Source organism: Dreissena polymorpha, chromosome 12 (genome assembly GCF_020536995.1).
Source record: "Dreissena polymorpha isolate Duluth1 chromosome 12, UMN_Dpol_1.0, whole genome shotgun sequence".
NCBI classification, from domain to species: domain Eukaryota; kingdom Metazoa; phylum Mollusca; class Bivalvia; order Myida; family Dreissenidae; genus Dreissena; species Dreissena polymorpha.
In genome coordinates this window covers 29,201,890-29,223,036 of record NC_068366.1, presented here as the reverse complement: position 1 = coordinate 29,223,036, position 21,147 = coordinate 29,201,890, and the positions used below count along the sequence as shown (strand labels likewise).

Below are 21,147 nucleotides of genomic sequence, written 5' to 3'. Positions count from 1 at the left end.
AATCACGAAAAATCACCAGAAAAAGTATAACAATAATACACAAATCGGGCTCAGTTGGGTACAAAATACGTGACTCATTTTCTAAAACCTATAGGCGTTCAATAACCAACTGCAATTTATTTAAATATCGTTATCAGTGCAGATTTATTGACAGTTCGACTTTAACGTCTGAGCAAATTGCCAGTGATTGGAGCCACTCTAAAGGAATAAGTTAGTTTTGTTAGGCTACTTAAAGGTAAACCTTATTTTTACTTTTGTGTTTGTGTCCTTTTTCTTCCTTTCCTTCTTTTTCTTCTTCTTCTTTTTTGTCGTCGTCTTCTTCTTGTTCTTCTTCGTCTAGACATTATACCTTTAACAATCGGAATTCTTGAAGAGCTTCGTGTTGTACGATATTGAATTTTCATGTTATGCATTGAAACATACTTGTATAATATTGTATCATATGTACAAAAAATCGTTTAAACACCCGTTAGCATGTACAGGTCTCCCCCAATTAAGGATGCGGCTTATTCGTACAAACGTTGATTTTTGTTGTTCAATAAATGCGCACTCTTCCTATATAATATGACTACCTTATGTCTCACACTAATGAAATAAACATAACTGTTCAGATTTGTTTTTACGAATATGTAATTAAACTTTGATTGTAAACTATGTCTTCTTAACGATAAGTTACATTTACAAAACATACAATGAACTACTATCGCATCTCGGCATGAAACCATTTTGACTACAATGAAGTCGCGATTACCTGTGCGCACATACAATCTTAATAGAGCGCTACATGCTTAGTATTTATTTAGTTTTCTTAATTAACATGAGTGTTGCTTATCAAAATATTGTCTTCGTACATACATGAATATATATATATATATATATATATATATATATATATATATATATATATATATATATATATATATATATATATATATATATAACCTTCGTACTGGGCTGATTTCAATACTTGTTAAAATGGTAAAACAAAAAATAAATATTTGTAAACCATAGAAACGAGTTCTAGACGAGGTCATGCTTGATTTGTTAGTAATGGAATATGAACTAGCTAGATTCATTCAACACCTACGTAATATATACCCGATCATTCTACCCATACCTTCTTATAGACCTCCACCCCTATATGCAAGACACCCACTATACTATACGACCGAAGCGAGAGAAAATATGTGTTTGTTAATGGCTTGCTTATACCGCTCAAACTTATATGTACTAACATAGGAGAGGGTGTAGCACTATTACAATATAAAAAATTGTCAGCTTTGTTGCAATAATAAATATATCAACACTTTTAAATTCCACTCCCCCATATCCCACCGTTTTAATTAAACCAATTACGTGTGTGTTATGATGTGTAATGTATATTTGGAACAAAACCATACTAAGGCTATTTGCCTCCTTGCGAGTTCAAACGATTTTCCAGAGCAATTGCATCAAAGCAAAGTACGATATTTTTGCTCTTTGTGCTTACTACTGAGTCCTGTGTTAACAAGTGCTGTACTCTCATCATTCACATTCCGATCATTGTATACAAGCGTAACATTTCTAAGTGACTCCTATACATTATACGTGTATGTATATGGATACGTAAGCACGTTTCTCGAATCTGCATACATAGAATATAATCAGCGGAAGAATGAAATTATTTATAAAAAAGTTTATTTTTTATATTTTATAAAATGCTGTGCTTAAAAGCCAACACTAAACGCAGTGTTTTAATTCATTTATGGCCAATAAAGTGCGTGTACTTGAGTCGTTATTTTATCCCAGTTCCATATAGATGTCTTATCAACACGGATCATGTCCAGCATGATCCGGCATGTGAACCGTGTAGCCGCCGTGTAGCCCCGTATCGATCCGGTAATGCCTTTAAGGTTCCTGGTGGCCAACACGGCAGTGTTGGAACATCAAAACAGCCGTGTTCATCCGTAACGTTCCTGGCAGACGACAACATCCGGGACAGTCCGTGTAGCTGTCTTATGGGCTTCGGGGACAGCCGTACTTATGCATTGGTCGTCCGTGTGGGTCCTTGACAGTCCGGGAAAAAATTAGACCATGGACATTCTAGGACCATGACGGCAGTTGCACGGTTGTCTCCGTACCCTTCACACAGAATTCGCCGGTAAAGTTTTATTCTATTGCTACCATCACGGTTAGGCAAAGAACTCATAAGGAGGAAGACGGTTCCAACAAAGACACACACAGTGGAGACACGGACTATCCGCAGACTATCACGTTCTAACTACGCATAACAAGGACGATGTCGGATAGACAGGGTTTCGACACGGTGCTTCACGGTGTTAACTCGTTGAACTCACGGAGTAAAACGGAGAAACACGGAATAACACGGACGATATCGGATGTTCATTTATATACGGAAATTAAAACATCGATTTATCCTTTTCTGTGCTTTCGACTATGCAACATGGGTTATGAGGTGACGACTAAGGACAAGCTTGGATTAGATGCAAAAAGGCTTAATTGGAAAACAGTATCCTGGGTACTTTAGCAAAGCCACGCAAAAGAAATAGAGGCGTCGCGAAAAGCATCTACACTGGTAAATAGAAAATAAGAAAACACATTTGGGTCATGGGCAATAATATATACCAAGCGATTCTGACACGCATTGAGTACCACAATAAAGCGGAAGTAGTAAAATGCAGGAAGCCTCTGACAGCTTGTATACAGTTGGCAAAGATAGTGTTGTACCTTGCATGATGGGACAGCTACAATCCTAAGAAATATGGCTTCGGGGTTGCACACAATATCGTCTCCAGTGCCATCCGTCATGTCTGCGATGCAATACTTGTCTTAGGAAATAATTTCCTGTCCTTAAACGCCAGATGATTGGAATATAATCGCCAAACAGATCGGCGACCGATAGCAGCTGAACATCTGTGTAATAGGATGTGAAGAAGATCGCCATACAGTGTCTGCGGCGTGGTAGCGTTTTTAACTATAACTACAATATTTACCATTCCATATTCCCCATGGCCTTGGTCTTCGCTGATTACAATTTACTTTGCGCGGAAATAAGCTGCCTTTTTCGGCCGTTGATGCTATAGTGTTCAGTATCAATGATCTAAAGGACACCATCGACAAGTGTTGGGTTAACCTGATTCCGAATCTTAACTATACGACGTTCAACCAATGCCATTCTATATTTCCGCTTTAACGAAGTGGGTAATAGGACCTTTATCTAAAAAAAAACATGTCATATTCCAGAATAGTCTTGAGCTACCGACGGTCCTGATCGATTTTGATCCGTATCGCTGCCGTGCTTTTCCCTTCTGTTGTCGTGTGTGTCCCGGATGGTCCGTTAGATGCGATGTGTTGGTTCTTGGTAATTCGGGTCTATCCTTGTCTCTGCCGGGTCAGTCAATACTTGTACATAACTCTGCCGGACTGTCCGTGACAATCCGGTTGGCAACGTATCGATTGTGTGCTGTTGCCGAATTTGTCCGTGTTAGTACTCCTCGGTCCGTGTGGATTCCGTCTTTTCACCGGGACAATGGTCTTTGAAAAACCGTCGACGCTCAAAAATAAAAAAAGCCCTTGGGTCGTCCTTAATCGGGTGGATCCGAAACGATCCCGAACTTCTGTAAGCACTCGTCCTTATATGGGTTTGTAGCATATACAAGCATAACCATTTGAACTAAATCAATGTGTTTATTTATCAAACCCGGTGGATAAACATTATAATCTTAATTTAAGTGGTGTCGTGCAACAATATATGTTAAATGGACGCTTCATATGCACGTTTTGACGATAAGGTCAGCTTACATAAATGCCAAATCATATAGGGTCCAATTATAAAACGACCAACTTTTAAGAAAAGTTGTTTGCCATTATTAATTTAAGATTGTGCAAACCTAGTATCAATCTAAATATGAATATGTCTGTTTTGAACGAAAACCCTATTCGCCTAAATGCAAGCACCCTCGGTAAACATGATTCCGACAAATTCACAGCATTTCAATAAACGGTCCGCAAACGTGTATCTTTCAAAGTAGTCCTAGATGAAATAATCAGCATGCTTCAGACAAACGTATAGTACAGAAAAGAGTACCCAAAACGCATGGGGCCAGAAGAGAAAAACTACTTTCGATAAATTATTTAATGGAATGTAACCTAAAACGAAAATGTTACTTCAGATTTCCCATCATACAACGCGCATAAGCACACAGTTTAGTTTAGAGGCGACACCTGGCGACATGCATTTTGAACACAAGTGGGTTAACAGAGATGAGTTAGACCAGCGTTGACAAATTGCAAGGTATTTTACAAGTTTATGTGTTGTCTTGTGTTCCAGAAGAACGGTGATTGCAGTGTGTTTTAAATGTAAAAAGGAAAAGATAATAGTCAGCCGTGACAGAACGCGTACGTACATCATAAACAGTATCTTATTAATATCAATAAATCAAGAACTAATGTTTTATGACGACTATTTTACATCGGAACTCTTAGGAAGAATAAATCTAAACAAATAATCCTTTACAAAGAACGTTAATCCACTGATTAGCGTTTGGGTTACCGTTTGTGAACATTTTTCATTCATATCTCTTGGATGTTTTTCAAAAAGCATTTGACTGACTTTTTTGGATGTTATTTGCATTTGAAAACATATATTACACGAACCTCTCGAACCATTGACTTATGAAGAGAACAAATACAAATAATGAGAATATTTTCATTTTAGGGGACTTAAAAATTACACAATTGTACAACGTACATTTACAAAAAAACAAAACAATCGATTAAACCGACAAAACGCTAGACACTGTCAACAAAAAACTCAACACAAAGCGTATATAAATTGGGTCATATGTTTTCCTTTCGTCATTCAATCGATTCCTATGTTGATCCGTCTGTCAGTATGTTGGTAATATATTTAAAAAAATGTGTGCATACATGCTTGATGGCAATAACGGTTTCAAATTACAAAATATTTATTGCTTCTATAATGCACCAAACAGACGCTTGCGAACACTATAAATCAAACGCGTACGATGAGTCATAAATTCCTACATGGACTCGTTCGTGCACGCACTTCATGCAATAAATGACCGCACTTATACATCCTTTACATTTCTTAAATCAGTGTTTCTGTTCTCGAGTCAAAAAGAAAGATCTTGAAATTCATAATATGACCTGTTAATTATCAATTTCCCTTTTGCCTTAACCATTATTTAAGGTTTATCGTTAAAGACATGTGACATTTTCAAAGGTTTAAGCCAATCTATGAAGTCATTTTAGTTGTTCGCTTGCGAACAAATAAGATTAAGAGTAAGTTTTGCAAGTCGGTCTGCTCTTAACTACTCTAAGAACGATTACCACCCTATCTGCCTGTGCACATTGATTAGCCTGTTTGCACTTCACCACTGGTACACTGCAGACAGTGAATGTGTGTATGTAATCAATTGGCCAGTTTGTCCATGAAATCAATACATATTCGCTGCGTTCAGGAAAACGGGGCTTAATGCATGTCAAATACGTGAAGCTGTGCACACTGATAAGCATGTGCAGTGCGCTAAAGCTAATCAAGGACGACACTTTCTGATTGTATGGTGTTTTTCGTTTAAAGAGAGACTCTGGTACTGGGATGACAATTAATGCATATGCATTAAGCCCTGTTTTCCCAAAATTAAACTTAAATTACATTTTCTATTAATGATTTTAAAAACAAGAAGATAAAAGTGATAATAACTTCAAAGTAACCTCGCTGGCAAGGCAAATAAACAAAATCACTTTTAAATAAAATAAACAACCAATGTGTTCTAACTGTTTACCTTGTGGCATTTTTTAGTAAACATCTAAAAGGGACCTTTTCACAGTTTGTCATAAAATGCTTAATATTGATAAATGTAAACATTGGATCTTAAAAGCTCCATTAAAAAAGCAAGAAAAAAATATAGAAACAAAAAAGTTACCCTCAACTGGGCTCGAACCACTTACCCCTAGAATATAAGTGTATCGTTTAGACCAATCGTCCATCAGTGCTCATACAATGAGAGATATATTTTATTCTTTATATAAGCAATCCTCGTAGTATAAAAAAATTTAACGACAACAACAGAACTCTCCAAATTATAAAATCGTTCAATTTTGTGAAATTACCAAAACGTAAAAAGGTCCCTTTAATGACTTCAGACTTGCAAACTGAATGAGTTCAATACAGTGTTAGATCTTACATCATGAATAACTTACAGGTTTAGTGGTTGCCTGTTAGCCTGAGACCAGTAGATTTAAGGCCAGGAAACTTAATTTCAAAAGTTGGTTACAGTTGAGCTGAAAAGCAAGGCAACTAGCTTTTTCAACGCTTGAAACAACAAATCCACTTAAACAAAGAATACAAATTGGTGACTGTGGATCAATTAGGCCTAGGAAATGATTCGATTCCGGCTCACAAGACGGGATGCATTCAAAGTCTGTGATGTCGGCAAAATTGTTGCTCAATAATTTAAAGAAAATAAATAAAGTATTAGATACACATAACACAACATGAACATGATTCTAGACTTGTTATTTTTTAGCAAGGCAACCAAAGTTCTTAAGATGGCTGCCAGTAAAGCAACCAATTGCGAAAAAGACATACTGTTGTTATTTTGTCTAAGTTAAATCTTTAATATAAATATGAGGATAAACATTGCACCCACATCTCGACCTGTGCTTTAAAACACACTCTTTTTAAATTGTAATTGGTTGTGCTCATTTCAAACTTGCGATATAAAAAGCTATAGCATAATTTTGAAAACAGAGTTGCGTCTAAGATCATGCAATAGCGAACAACTTCAATGCCTTCAGCGCTTTGATTCATGAAAGTTATGTGTTATTGTGAGAAGGAATGTTGTCTGAGCTTGGAATTCCTTAGGCTTATTTTCTTAATATATATTTTGAAACCAATAAACACATTGAATAACGGAGGTTATTTTTATTCACAGAGCAACGCTGTCGTAATACAATCACTTGTTAATTAGATTTTTCTGCGCTGGCTGCATTTGGTATTCAAAGCTTTGGTGTATTGCGTGGTGTGTATTTAACTTATTTGGAAACAATATATTGTAGTTTTGAACGTTATTCTATTATTATCTTTCCAAGCTTACAGATCCTCGTCACATTCAAAACAGATACATGTAAATCATCCATACATATGTTATACTTATCAATAAACTTTTTTTAAATTGCTTTCCTTCAATTTTTTCCTTCTCATTTGTGATCTTGTTCTTGTGAGCCTTATATCCTGTGATCTTGTTATGTTGTATTTAGGTTTTTCCTTAAATGTAAATTATTGGCACTTGTATTACGAAATTTGAATTACAGGTGGCACTCTGAAAAGTATCGCAGTAAATTGTATTTCTTCTTTCGTGGATCATTAAAAGACGTACTTATCTCCACCGAATATGCAAAAGGAGTCATTTCGGGTTGCTCAGTACACTCATTGTTCACTGATACCAGATTGACAACATTATCTCACCGATAGCCAATTATATATCAGCTGAGTAGGGTATGTTTGGAGTATTTTTGGAGTTGATATGTGTGTCAGGCATGTGATGCATGTCCGGTGAGCTTGTGTTCATCTATATGGCTGTTGTACAATTAACCACTTGTTAAACGTCTTATTGCTCTAATACAAGTACAAGAACAATTATAGTGTTTGATTATATTGCCGTAAAAAGATTAATGTACTGTTGTTACAAAGATGTCGAGTATTCTACTAAAAGTGACGGTTCATATTAGCTGTATTAAATACCTTAAGTGCCTATTCCTTCAACTTTTCTAGTGCCCGTTGCTTATCCAATAAAGGTCTATAGATGCAATATCAGCATTTGATGGGCCGTCGACAGCTCCAGTATTATTGATTTGTTTCTGCACAATTGAAGGTCAACCGAAATACATTTAAGTCCGTTTATTTCAAGAGTTTCTCCTACAGTTAAATAAGAATATGCTATAACACACATAACAATATTTGAACAAACAATAATAGCCTTACACGCAACAAAACACGAAGAAAAACATAATTTACAACAACACACCAAAACCACAATACACAAGTAAATTATCAATACCAATACAAACACCAACACTCAAAACGCAAAAATGTAGCTGAAAATAACAACACGAAGAACAAAACATTAGCTTCTTCTTTTAGTACTGCAAGTATTACTACTTATGTATCTTAGCCTACAACCGCTACTTCTTCTGCTTTTATTTTTCGGCGTTGCCGTTTAATCCAGATTTTCACCTTTAATGATCTTTTACATGATGACCCGAACGACTACACCTCATTCATTATATTGGCTGATTTGCGCATAATCCCCATGAACATTTGCAAATAGTATAGGATGTAATACTGTTCAGTGCAGGGAGATGCGAACTACTCTCTGCATGCTTATACGAAAATAGATACACTATGGAACGGGTAAACCGTAATTACTCTCAGTTTTCGGACACATAAAAGTAATATTTTTTGTCGTGTCCAAAAATTTACATACGGAAAATATAAAAAAATAACAGGTGTCCAAAAATTTAGAGACAAACATTTAATGTCCGAAAATTATAATTATATAGAGGATATTTGTTCATGTCAGTGTAAGATCGTTTATGTCAAGAGTGATCATAGATAATATATTTTCACGAGTGAAATAACACACGATCATACACTGACATGAACACATTTTCTGTTTCTTTTATGCTCCATTTTTCAAGAAAATAATTAACAGCCGTTTCCCTTTCGCTGAAACGTTACTCTTTCTTCCATGGCGTGCCTCAATACATTTCATGCACAAAATGATGTCATTATACCAGCGAAATTCTTCGGTTAAACTCTTGTAAAATGTAAATAAACGATGAAAAAGCATAAAATAAAAAAGAAAATGTGTTGGATTCGATGGAATATCGTTTGTTATTCACTCGTGATCATAACAAAAAACATATAAATCTTGATATGATAATCTAAAAATAGAAAAAGTAGTTCCGATTTTTTTTAAACAATTTTCACAATTTATTTATTTTTACTGCTGTTATTTCACTGCAGAAATGTAATATTTTATCATTCGGTATAAAAGAAATTGAAAAAACATAATTCAATGCACAATATTGTTTTTAATTGAAATAAATACAACTTCACAGCTTTGCTAACTCTTTCCTGAAATGACACAGAAAAGAAAGTTAAAACAGTTAACATACTGATTCCTAAATAGGAAGATATCAGTAAAAATGTTGTTGGGTTAAGCGATTGTATTCTACCGATATGCGTGGTTATATACCCAATTACGCAAATGGTATGGTCCATTGCCCAGCGGCATGCGTCTCCCAGGTATAATGACCTTATCCGTTTGTAAAAACCATGATTGAAGTGTTACTAGATAAGCGAATACAGTGCCAAAATCTGTTAAAATAGCGCTGTAAAATATACTGTCCGAAAATGTAGAGTCATTAATGATAAAAACGCAAATGTCCAAAAAATAAAAGTCGTGAAAAATAATTATTTTGGCCGTAAAAGGAGGTGTCCTAAAACTTAGAATGTCCGAAAACTTAAAGTAATAACGGTAATTGCGCATTTCCGGTAATTTTGCATCATCAAGACTTTCAGGGTCAGTGCTGGGTCAGTTTATCGTTAGGGGAAGACTGATTGTACTATCAATAAACGCCGTATGTTGATAACACAATCATGTTTTCAAGATATGAAATAAAATGAATTTAATGGACGGATATGAATGAACACCTATCGGTTAATGCCATATGTCTTGTATTGTGAGACAAAGCTACCGAAACAGTAGTGCCCATGATTCAAGGGACATCGTTTAACTATGTAGCCATATATCTGTGCCGTATGCAATCCAGAATAGGCTACCGACATTTGCCAGTTTTCTATAAATAGTTTGATTGCAATTTTCTATTGGAAAGTATCTGGGTTTGATATTGCATTTACAAGACGCTTTTAGATTTGTAAAGACCCGCGTCATGCAAAATAAGTATATTGCAATATGCTGCACGTGTAGCTCCAGCCCAGCCTGCGCACCCAGACAGTCTTGTCAGGATATGCATATTTGATAGGCTACTCTGAAGATACCACGAAATCTTGAGTGCATTTTTTAACGGAAAGTGTAGCCCCTGACTTAAGGTACGGCTTAAGCTACGTTGGCCGAATATGCCATAAGACCAATTTTCGCATGACGCGGATGAAACAGTGGTATTTTAATGTGTTTAAAGAAAACTGCGCCTTAATCAAATACAAACATTCCACATGTTTCTATGACAAAGAAATAAAATAATAATCCATGTGCGGACATACATGTATATGTTGTGATCTCACGTTGAAAAATGTGTATAAACGTACACTATTATGTGGTTTAATATACGTGAACTTCATAACAAACATTTCATGCGATGGATATGCGACTTTTATGAGAAAACAAGATCACAACAGTACTTAAACCTTTGTTTTTAATTAAATAACTTTGAAACGACAATTGTCTATGTTATTTATAAGTCAGGATATACGCTGTTAACTTTTTTAAAGATATTTCTTCTTATTGCTCATACTTCGACGACTGCAAATCCAATTTGTATTATAATACTACCCAATACTGTTTAATATTGTATTGCTCTAATATGAGTGACACCTTCATTAAAAAAAAACATTAATAGCATTTGATAAAATAAAAACAATTTAAGTTGATGTATGTTCTAATACATTTATATTAACACATGTTAAATTTTTCGTTGGTTATATTTTTCACGGTGATATTAATCAGAGGGGGCCACTTTGTATGTTAGCATGTGTAGTATAAGTATGCTCATCTTAATCCAAACTTAAAAAATAAGGACACATTAAAAAAGTTACTTATGTGTTCATGAACATTATTTAAGTTCAATGACTCGTTCCACAATTTTTTCTTGGGGACCACACAAAACGCTTGCTAAAAATATATTAAGGAAAATATGCGACGATCCCGTTAAATCAGATTTGTATTTGACGACTTGAAAGTTAAAATGAAAGAACTAATGGAGAACGTGAATTATTGCTCTCACCGATGGTGCTCACAATGAACACAAACAACATAAAGAAGTGAAACTCCAGCTGCTGGAGCAGTATTGCATTCTCATTAATATATACAATTAATTTGGCCTTTATTTAAGGCAAGTGACCAATTGCTAAAACAGTACAAATCAGCACAATACAAAAGCAACATAAACACGTATAAGAATAAAGCTGGGGTCACCGCCTTGGAACCGTCAATGCAAAGCATTGGGGGTTTAAACCGGTTTAAAAGCGCTCAACCTCACACTTGGCCGAGCACTATTCATGATACATATAATTGTAAATAAAATTTAACCTCAAAGCATTGCAACTCAAATTAAAAAATAATACAATGGATTTAAAACGCATTCAATTTAATTACTATTTAATTCCTCAATCGTAGGAAAGAGATCAGAGCAACAGAGTTACAACTTTTTGAGGAACGATGAAATAAAATTAAGAACGATTGTCAACTACATCATACATCATTTCTTTTTAGAAAAAGATTAAGAATAAAGCATCATAAAGTTAATATGTCAGATCATCATCGCGCAAATACAGGAACACGCAGCAATAATGGCTGTAAAACATCCATATTACATAACTTGGTTGTTTATGTGACTGCTAAAAAATAAAAATAAATAAGAAACGCCCGTCAGAGAGAACACCCAATTACCTATGTATGTAGCCTAAAACAGTGAAAGTGTGTCGTACGAAGAAATTTAGAAGCGATGACAAGATGACGTAATCAAATATCATTAAAGGGGCAGTACTGTAAAATAAAAAATAAAAAATATTAAAGGGGCAGTACTGTAAAATCGAATTACCAATAAAACCAGTTTTGGTTATATAATATATAAGAATCAAACATATAAAATGGTCATTCCATTAATAATTCCATTTTTTTAAATAAGAAAGATACCATCAAGGAACGGAAAATTCACAATTTCAAAGTTAAAGTCGTCCCGTTTGTCGTATAAACTTGTCCTAATCATATTATTATTAATAGTAAGACGTAAGTCTAAATACGCAGCATCTGTATTTGATTTACACGATCTATTTAAGACTAGTTCGTTCGGGTAGATTGTGTGAATATATTGTTTAAAGTGTGTGTTATCTAAATTAAGTATGTCATCAATGTACCTACTAGTAAGGTTAAAACGTTGAATCAAATCGAGCTGTTAAGTTTTCGATAACTCTAACATAAAATCGCTTTCATAACAATAAAAAAGATCAGCTATAAGTGGCGCACAATTAGTACCCATAGAAACCCCGATAATTTGTTTAAATATTTACCATTAAATTCAACGAACAAGTTATCCAGAAGAAAAGTAAGTGCTGCACACAGGTCAAGACAAGTCCAAATGTTGTATTTATCTAATATCTGATTTAAAAAATCTGTTTTAGTGTTCAAAGCAAGATACGAACACTTCTCTCTATCAAATGTTTTTTTTTTTTAAATTAAAAAAAGTTTGGATTTTATTAAAGTGTACGGAAACGTTTTATATAGTGTATAAAAATCATATGTGCTTACTTGTGACAACTTATATTTATTCTTTGCAATTTTATCAATAACTTCTAAGGAAATTTTTATTGACCAAAATATGTTTACAATACTATTTTCATAAACTTTATTACAATATTTAGCTATTTGATATCTAATAGCACCCAATGCAGATGTTAGATACACTGATAATTGCTTGGTGGTACAAGACATTGACTTAGCGATAAAACGATTTTATATGGCGTTTTATATAATTTAGGTATCGAGTAAAGTGATGGCAATTTCTTGTCAGTAATATTTACTATTACATTTATTTTTTTGCATTCGGCAATATGGTCGGCAATAATTTCATTAGGTTGCTTAATGTAATCACAATATGATGTAGTTTGTGAATGTTCATGTGAAATAGTTTGAACATAAAACACTCGTCATATTATTATAACATTATTAGCAGCCTTATCTGCAGGAACTATGACGAATTTAGATTTTAAGACGTCAAGCAATGTACTTTATTTATTAAATTTAAGTGAATGTGGTTTTGCCAAAGGATTTGTATTATAAAAAAATATCATGACCATACATAATGCTTAAGTTTTCCATTCATTGAGTGCAGTTATTTGAGCAGTTTCCTTCCTAAACCATGAAGAACAATATTCCTGTAAAGATTTTTCGATTTTCTTAATGTAGTTATCAAAATCGTTAGGAATAGGAAGTCTATACTTAGGGCCTCTGCGTAGTTAATTGCTTAGGTTTTATTTTGAATGAAATTAAGATTGCCAGTAATAACATGTCCTACTGGACTATATAAATATTTTGAATTAGAACATGGTGTAGGACAATTTCTTATTACATTAATATCTGTGGAAATAAAATTATAATTAAACACGATACTTCTAACAGGTTTACTTTATTTGTAGCAAATAAGTGGTGATTCAGTATTGCGGAAATAAGGGAGTATCCACCGGCGCACATTTTTATCATTGGTCAATTAAATCAAGACCTATATTACAAAACTCAATTTTGATACGATTTCTCGATTTGTTATGTGAACTTTCAATGAAAGGTTTAAGATAATAGTCAGTGAAATATTTAATAATACAAGCACATTCATACAGAGGGTCAGATTGAAGTAAAATAAGTTTACATTCCGTATCATTATGCGCCAAAGAAGATACAGAAAAAGAGCAAAGTCCCCTTGGTAATTTTTGTTTACCACCATTTTGTAATAATGTGTAGAAGACATTTAAAGAAAGCTGTCGTTTAAAATTACGGCTTATGTTACCATTTTTCCTTATGCCGTGTGAACGTTTATTTCTAATACGTTTACTGAAATGAGAAAATGAAATAATCAATTTATTTTTAGAAATAGTTCAAACATTTAATATATTATCATTTAAACCAAGTGGGTTAGCTGTTTGTAAACATTTAATCCATTCAAATTCCGACACGCTCCTTGCTTTTAATTGGTAATGATTTGAAGTACTATTATCAAAAATAAATTGTTCAAAAGGGTGAATAGAAACATGTGTTACGCTATGACCCGTTTATTAAAGTGCCCGTAAATAAAGTTAAAAATGTATTGTTATTTTTAATTTTATAAAAATGTCCCCTAAAACGTGTTTAAGTGATCTACCAGTCTTCCCAACGTATTGCGCACCACAACAGGGTACTTTTCAAGTAACGATATACACTACATGCATAGAATTTCATGAGACATCGGATTTAATGTTAACTGAAAATTTGCGATTATTAACAGATGAAAGAATAAAAGAGGACCTATTTAAAAACTTGCAACATAAACACTTCTTAGAGTTGCACTCTTTTATTGTAGGATAGCGCTAACACGGGGCTTAATTACGATGCAAATTAGAACCTTGTTGTATAGTATCTCCAATGCAAGATGCTCGAAGTAAACTAATTTTGACTGTAGGCTTAGAAAAAAGTAATTGTCTATATATGAACGGCAAATGAATACTAAGTGCAATCGGAATTCTCAATTGGGAGAGAACAACTTTAGGTGTTTTTGTTATCAATTTGTTCATAGTTTTATAATTTGTCGAAACCACCATTCTTGTAGTTACATTAATACACATTGCCAATTCATCATACATAAAAGAGTAAAAGGCAGCTTGTCAGATAAAGGTCTGTAAAAATTCAGTTTAACCTGCAGAATTCTCAATTGATGAACATACAAGTTTACACTATACATACAGAAAATGTCAAAGAATCATAGTAAAAGAAAGATCTTAAAAAAGGTTTCTAAAAATAATAAAAATTACAATACCGCTACCAGCCTCTGAAGGCTGAAAATATAACAACATCGAAGATGTGTACGGGGATACACGCTACTGCACCCACGCAGAACACGTCAAACAATTGTGCAATTCAATATAAAGAAGTGAAACTCCAGCTGCTGGAACAGTATTGCATTCTCATTATATACAATTAGTTGGTCCTTTATTTAAGGAAACTGACCAATTGTTAAAACGGTACAAAACAGCACAATACAAAACAACATAACCACATATAAGAATAAAGCTGGGGTCACCGCCTTGGAACCATCAATGCAAAGCACTGGGGGTTTAAACCGGTTTTAAAGCGCTCAACCTCACACTTGGCCCAGCAATACTAATGATACATATAAGTGTAAATAAACTTTAACCATATACGTGAAAATAAAATTTAACCTCATAGCGTTGTAATTCAAATTAAACAATAATAAAAGCGAATTAAAACGCATTCAATTTAATTACCATTTAATTACTCAATGGTAAGAAGAGACCAGATCAAAAGAGTTACAACTTTTTGAGGACCAATGAAATTAAATTATGAACAAGTGTCAACTACATCCCTTCTTTTTAGGAAAATATTCTTTTACGGTTCGTACTGCACGTAATATTGCGTCAGTTAAACAACAGTGTATGGACTCTGTATACAAAGTGGAGCAATTTTATCCAACCGATTGGGATTCTTGATCAATCTATCCATTAGATTCTTAAAAGCACTTCTACTTATTTAATGATATGTTTATGCATTCAAGATTGTGAAACATATTTCAATAGAAAATGTTGGCGCGTTCAAAAACGCTTGCCCATGCAATATATTCGGTTTATTATTAACCGTCTTTCGGAGTTTTGATTTGCAATCATCACAACTCTGCCATTTAATTCGAATCTAAACTTATCTATTTTATGATATTACGAAACAATGCATTTATGCAAAAATACGCTTAACAACTTCACATTTGATTATTCAATGTATTATTAACTACAGGTACTATCATCGTCATAATGTGTTTTAGGGTCAAAGCGAAAGATGTTTTGCGAATGCTGCGGCGCTAAACAAAAAGTGACTTCGAATTTTTGCAAAGAATGCGGAACGAAAATTGAAAGGCAATCAGACGGTACGTGTGTTTTTTGTGTACTTCTGCGAATATATTTAACGTTCATGCATCTTTTAATTCAAAATGGAAACTTCGTTTTTAGATAAAATAGTACATTTGCACACTGTCCACTTGTGACTTCATATGCCAATAAAAATTACAAACAAAATAATAGAAAAACATTATGCGTGTAACAGCATACCGCTGTTGTTATGTTCGTTAATGTTTGTAATGTTTAGAATAAATGTGTTTGTCCATTAAAGTTGATGGAATCTATAGTGCATATTGCAGAAATAAATTTCGACAAAGACAAATGAACGACGTCTTGAATGCATGTACACAATCCAGCGCTGTAAGGCCAACACAATAACATTTATTTGCTTAAGAACACTAATTTAATGATAGATGTTTCTCTGGTATAAACGACAAAAGGCACTCAAGCCGAATTCGCTTGAGGGTTAATGGCATGGTAGTTTAAAATACTCACGAACAAACTAAATCGTTCAATCTGATTTCAGGATGTTGTGACGGTAGAAGGCAAGGATCTGAAAAGGCAGAACTATCTTCACAACTGGAAGCAACGTCCCGTTTTCCTTCCCGTTTGAATGATGGGAGTGAAGAAATTGACATATACCATAGACAACCAGTATCAAATAGCGAGCGGCCAATTTCGGGTAAAGACGGACGAAAAGAATGGCCTTGTCAAAATGAAGAAGTTGAAATTGATTTCGCAGAACTTGGCACTGACTGGTATGAAGATGTTCCGGTAAGAATTTACATGTTTATTATATGAATTGATACATAACAAACGAATTTCCCACTCACGTGGACGTTACGACATCGGGTCTGAGTACAATCACATTCAGAATGCGCTGTGCATTAGGATTAGAACGCAGCCAACGGAATCTCACAACCCTCTAGTCATCCTTAAAATGACTCGGTTATATTAGTTTAGATCATGATTGTACATTGATCTGATAGGGATGCTATTATGAAAACAATATGAAGTTGAGAATGTTTAACTATATGAGAATCAAATTTTGAAATATGCGGAGAGATATTTAAGTAGTACATGCAAAAGAACATTCTCGATGATGTAACAGCGCAAAACAAGTAAAATATCAAATGAAGCAATTTTATTAACTGATCTAAATCTGGCTTTGTAAAACTCAAGAATGCATACTGATAGGCCCTTAGCGTATAGGGCTACTGTGCTATATAATCAAAATGTTATAGATTTTAAAGCATTGCAACATTTATTGCATTTAAAGACATCAGTTATCATTAAAAAAACTACCTATATTTCACTCAAAACTGAACTGATGCATTTATATGTTTATGTTTATATTTGAAGTTGCTTGGTACGAAATATATACGATACATTTCGCTTAATACAAAACGTTGTGTGCCTAGTCGATTTCTTTTCGATGCCTCTCACGTTCTCGGTATTGGTGAAACTATAGCATTAATACAAGAAAAAGGTTGCTTATTGAACGATATAATGCGTGTTTTTTTTCGGTAAGCGAGGTTCGTTTGATCGGTTTCCTGCATATTTACAGGGTGGGCTTTTTATTCGATATGACTTTGGTATCTGTCATTATCAGTTATAAGGCTACGAACGTGCACGATTTTTTTTCAATTTCTTTCGAGGTTGGAGATATAACATAAGATTCGTATTGGTCAAGATCAACGTTCGCATTATGAATTGTAATCCGTTTAAACTATGTATTATGTGGATGTTATATATAACAAACTGTTTGGCAAAACTATTGTTTAAGGTGTAACCATGATCAATCGTTATTCTAATATTTATATTTTAACGGGTTTCCAAATGCTTTACCGCAAAATTCACTTGAAACTAAATATAACCAGATATCAGAAGAAGAGATGGCTGAGTATGAGACAATGTTGAGAGACAGCGGCTACAGCGAACTTATCAAGAAACTAGACGAATCGAATAGCGAATGGAGCCATTCGACAATAAACATTGCCGTAACAGGTGAGGCGGGGACAGGTAAATCTACGTTAATAAATTCTTTAAGGGGGTTGAAAGCAGACGATGATGGCGCAGCAAAGACTGGGTGCACAGAAACTACAAAGATGATTACTTGTTATCCGCACCCAGAATATCCCTACCTAAATGTGTGGGACCTACCGGGGGTTGGGACTCCAAATTTAACGCGTGAACAATATTTCCAAAGTGTTGTTGATTTTAAGAATTATGACTTTTTGCTCCTTGTTTCAAGCACTCGTTTTAAGGAAAATGACATGTGGCTGGCAACAATCATTATGGAATGTAAACCAAGCGCAAACTTGTTTTTTATCAGAACAAAAATTGACAACGACTTGGAAAACGTTAAACAAGAACGGCGGAAGTCTTTGAATACAGGAGAACTCACAAATATAGTAAAACAGATTAAAGAAGACTGTCTTGAAAATCTCAAAAAAGGAGGAATAAAAGACCCTAAGGTTTTTGTGATAAATAGTCACAAAACTGAAACGTTTGAGTTTCATAAACTAAACGTGACTTTGATCAAAACTGTTTCTGACTTGAAACGAGATGCAATGACACTTTGTATAGCCACCCTCAGTGAAGACATACTTATTAAAAAAGTTGAGGTTTTAAGCAAGCGAATTTCCAAAATTTCAAACAATGCCGCTTTAAGAGCGGCTTTCTCCAATCGCGAAAACAATCAAAATCGTGAATTAAAAATTCTAATGAATGAAGCGATTCTGTACACAAGACATTTCGGAGTCAGCACAGAATCCTTGAATCTTGTTGCTAAGAAATTTAGAAAAGATATGAGTGAGCTGAAGAACACCATTCACGTGCAATCTGCTGGGATTTTGGAATCCGAGACGAGTTTTGAAAAGTACTATGAACGGTTTGAAGAAAAATATAATTCTTCAATTGTTGACAGAATTCCAGTGATTGGTCCCCAAAGGAAATTTCGAAAGGTTCAGCGCCAAAGCGCAGCTGTACTCAAAAGTATCTTGAATATGTGTAAATCTGAAAATCAACGACTTCAGACCCAAATTGCTCTTTGGACAAACACTCATAGTTAATTATAATCCATAGCACCGTAATGATTTTTTTAACTTTGTGTTGATTCAAAAAGGTACACAATTCCAAACACGCATAATTTCTGTACCAAACAATAAAAAAGGTATTAAGAGAAAACATTTGCGATATATTACTCCAGTGTTAATATCGTGTTGCTTTTTATAATGTGTGTGTTCCATTTAACGCAAATAAAACCGAACATTTCGGAGTCGGGTCCACACTAGACATCGATGATGAAACCGCGTTTAGTATGTGTTTCGTATGTCATGGTTGTTAACTTTCTTTATTGCAATAAATATATATATATTATAACGACCGACGTTGTTATATACTGTGTAGTTTTTTTTGTAGCTGTTTGTTGTATTACTTCTTTAACTTTAAGTTTTAAATAGCTCATAAAACGTTTAAAAAATGCTTAAATGATTGTTAGATCTCGTAGTAATCAATGATGAGCTTTATGGATACCATGATGGCCATCGTTGGTAAATGAATGCGTGTGAGTTAACGGTTTCTTCTAACGTCTTCACTACCGCTCATTGGGTCATTGTCGACCTGAAATGGTCCACAAGTCACCCGGGGTGACTAGAATCCGATTCATGTCACTCTGGGGTGACTTCAAGCCGACGCTAGTCAGCCCCGGGTGACTAGAATCGGCTTCATGTCACCTCAGGGTGACACGAATCGGCTTCTAGTCATCCCCTGGTGATAAGAATCGGCTTCTAGTCACCCGTGTATTTTTTTTCAAACAGCATCGCATCGCATTTCGATGTCGTAAAAAGCGCGCGCGCGTTCGACCAGAAAGCGGCTTATTCCGAAAACAACAACAACAACAAAATGTAAATAAAAATAGAAAACGAACGACCAAATAATGTATATTTTGTTGAAAAAGTAAAATTGTTGACGCGGGTGACTTTATGCTGATTTCGAGGGTGACTAGAATCGGCTTGAAGTGACCCCGGGTGACAAGAATCGGCTTCATGTCACCCCGTGTGACTACAATCGGCTTCATGTAACCCGGGGATGACTAGCGTCGGCTTGAAGTCACCCTAGGGTGACAAGAATCGGCTTCTAGTCATCCCCGGGTGACTTGTGGGCCATTTCAGGTCGATAATGGCCCATTGAGCTTCACTACCTAAGCAAATGTTAACGAATCTTCACTGGTAAATCCTAAGGTGACCCGCTTAACAGCTGTTCAACTCTTTCCGGTCCGCTACATCTGTTAATCACCAGAACTAAATATATTTCACAAATTAAAACTTCACAAATCGAACCCATAGGTCAAAATGCTGCAATAATTGTATGTGACATAAGAAAGTAGTTATCTGAAATTATTGTTCAAATCATGCCCTGTATTGAAAATTCTCTAACCCTAAATAATAAGATTATTTATATTTGTCTTTTCTTTAACAAATACAAGAGGTGAAATATTAAAAATGGTACGTAATATTCTGGTTATCTACTCAGTTTGTTTGTTGTATTAAGTCGGAATAGAAATATGAGTGTGGGTTTTTCAACTATTTTACTGAATTTACTTAATTACCACAATTATCGTAATTAATTCACTTCATTACCACAATATTTTTTTTAATTCATAACACAATAACTCACACAGCTTTTATATTTGGTATGTTACATCTGATTGTTGCCATCTACCACGAGAGTATTTAAATCATGCGCCGTCCTTAAAAGCTTACCACGTTAATGGGTGAGCAGGTGAGCGATTAAGGGCCATTTTTGTTTAAAATGAATCACTTGATTTAGTTTAGTTGTGTAATTATAAAATTGATGTTTGTACATGTATATGTTTTAGTTAAAATGAGTGCACCATATAACCGACTTAATTGTTTTCCTATCATTATTGTATCTGTTTAAATCACTTTATCTCATATAACGCTCGCATTTATTAAATGAAAAATGACTATGTATGTATTCATTCAATTTTAATTGTATCATTTGACGTGTAAATTGTGTTGTTTTTTGTTGTTTTTAACTATTATGTAGTGTCTGTTTACTTAATAATGAGAAAAAAATGCGATAATGATGGGATATCTGATACTTTATGAATTCAGATTATTTAATAGATTTTCAATTTACTGATAGGAAATAAATGTTTATCTGTAAGTCATGGTTCAATGACTGGAATTAACTTTTTATGT

The 21,147-nt window shown here is 34.4% G+C and overlaps 1 protein-coding gene across 1 annotated transcript in view; it reads left to right on the top strand.

The window, feature by feature from the left end:
* The first annotated feature begins 95 nt into the window (after positions 1–95).
* Positions 96–21,147, top strand: part of LOC127854002 (T-cell-specific guanine nucleotide triphosphate-binding protein 2-like) — a 23,350-nt gene continuing 2,298 nt past the window's right edge. The window contains exons 1-4 of the mRNA XM_052388900.1: positions 96–235; positions 15,847–15,948; positions 16,446–16,693; positions 17,800–21,147. The exon at positions 17,800–21,147 is cut by the window's right edge and continues 2,298 nt beyond it. Of these exons, the coding sequence (XP_052244860.1) occupies positions 15,861–15,948; positions 16,446–16,693; positions 17,800–18,993 (1,530 nt within the window). The 5' untranslated portion in view covers positions 96–235; positions 15,847–15,860 and the 3' untranslated portion in view covers positions 18,994–21,147. The remainder of the gene's footprint in view (positions 236–15,846; positions 15,949–16,445; positions 16,694–17,799) is intronic.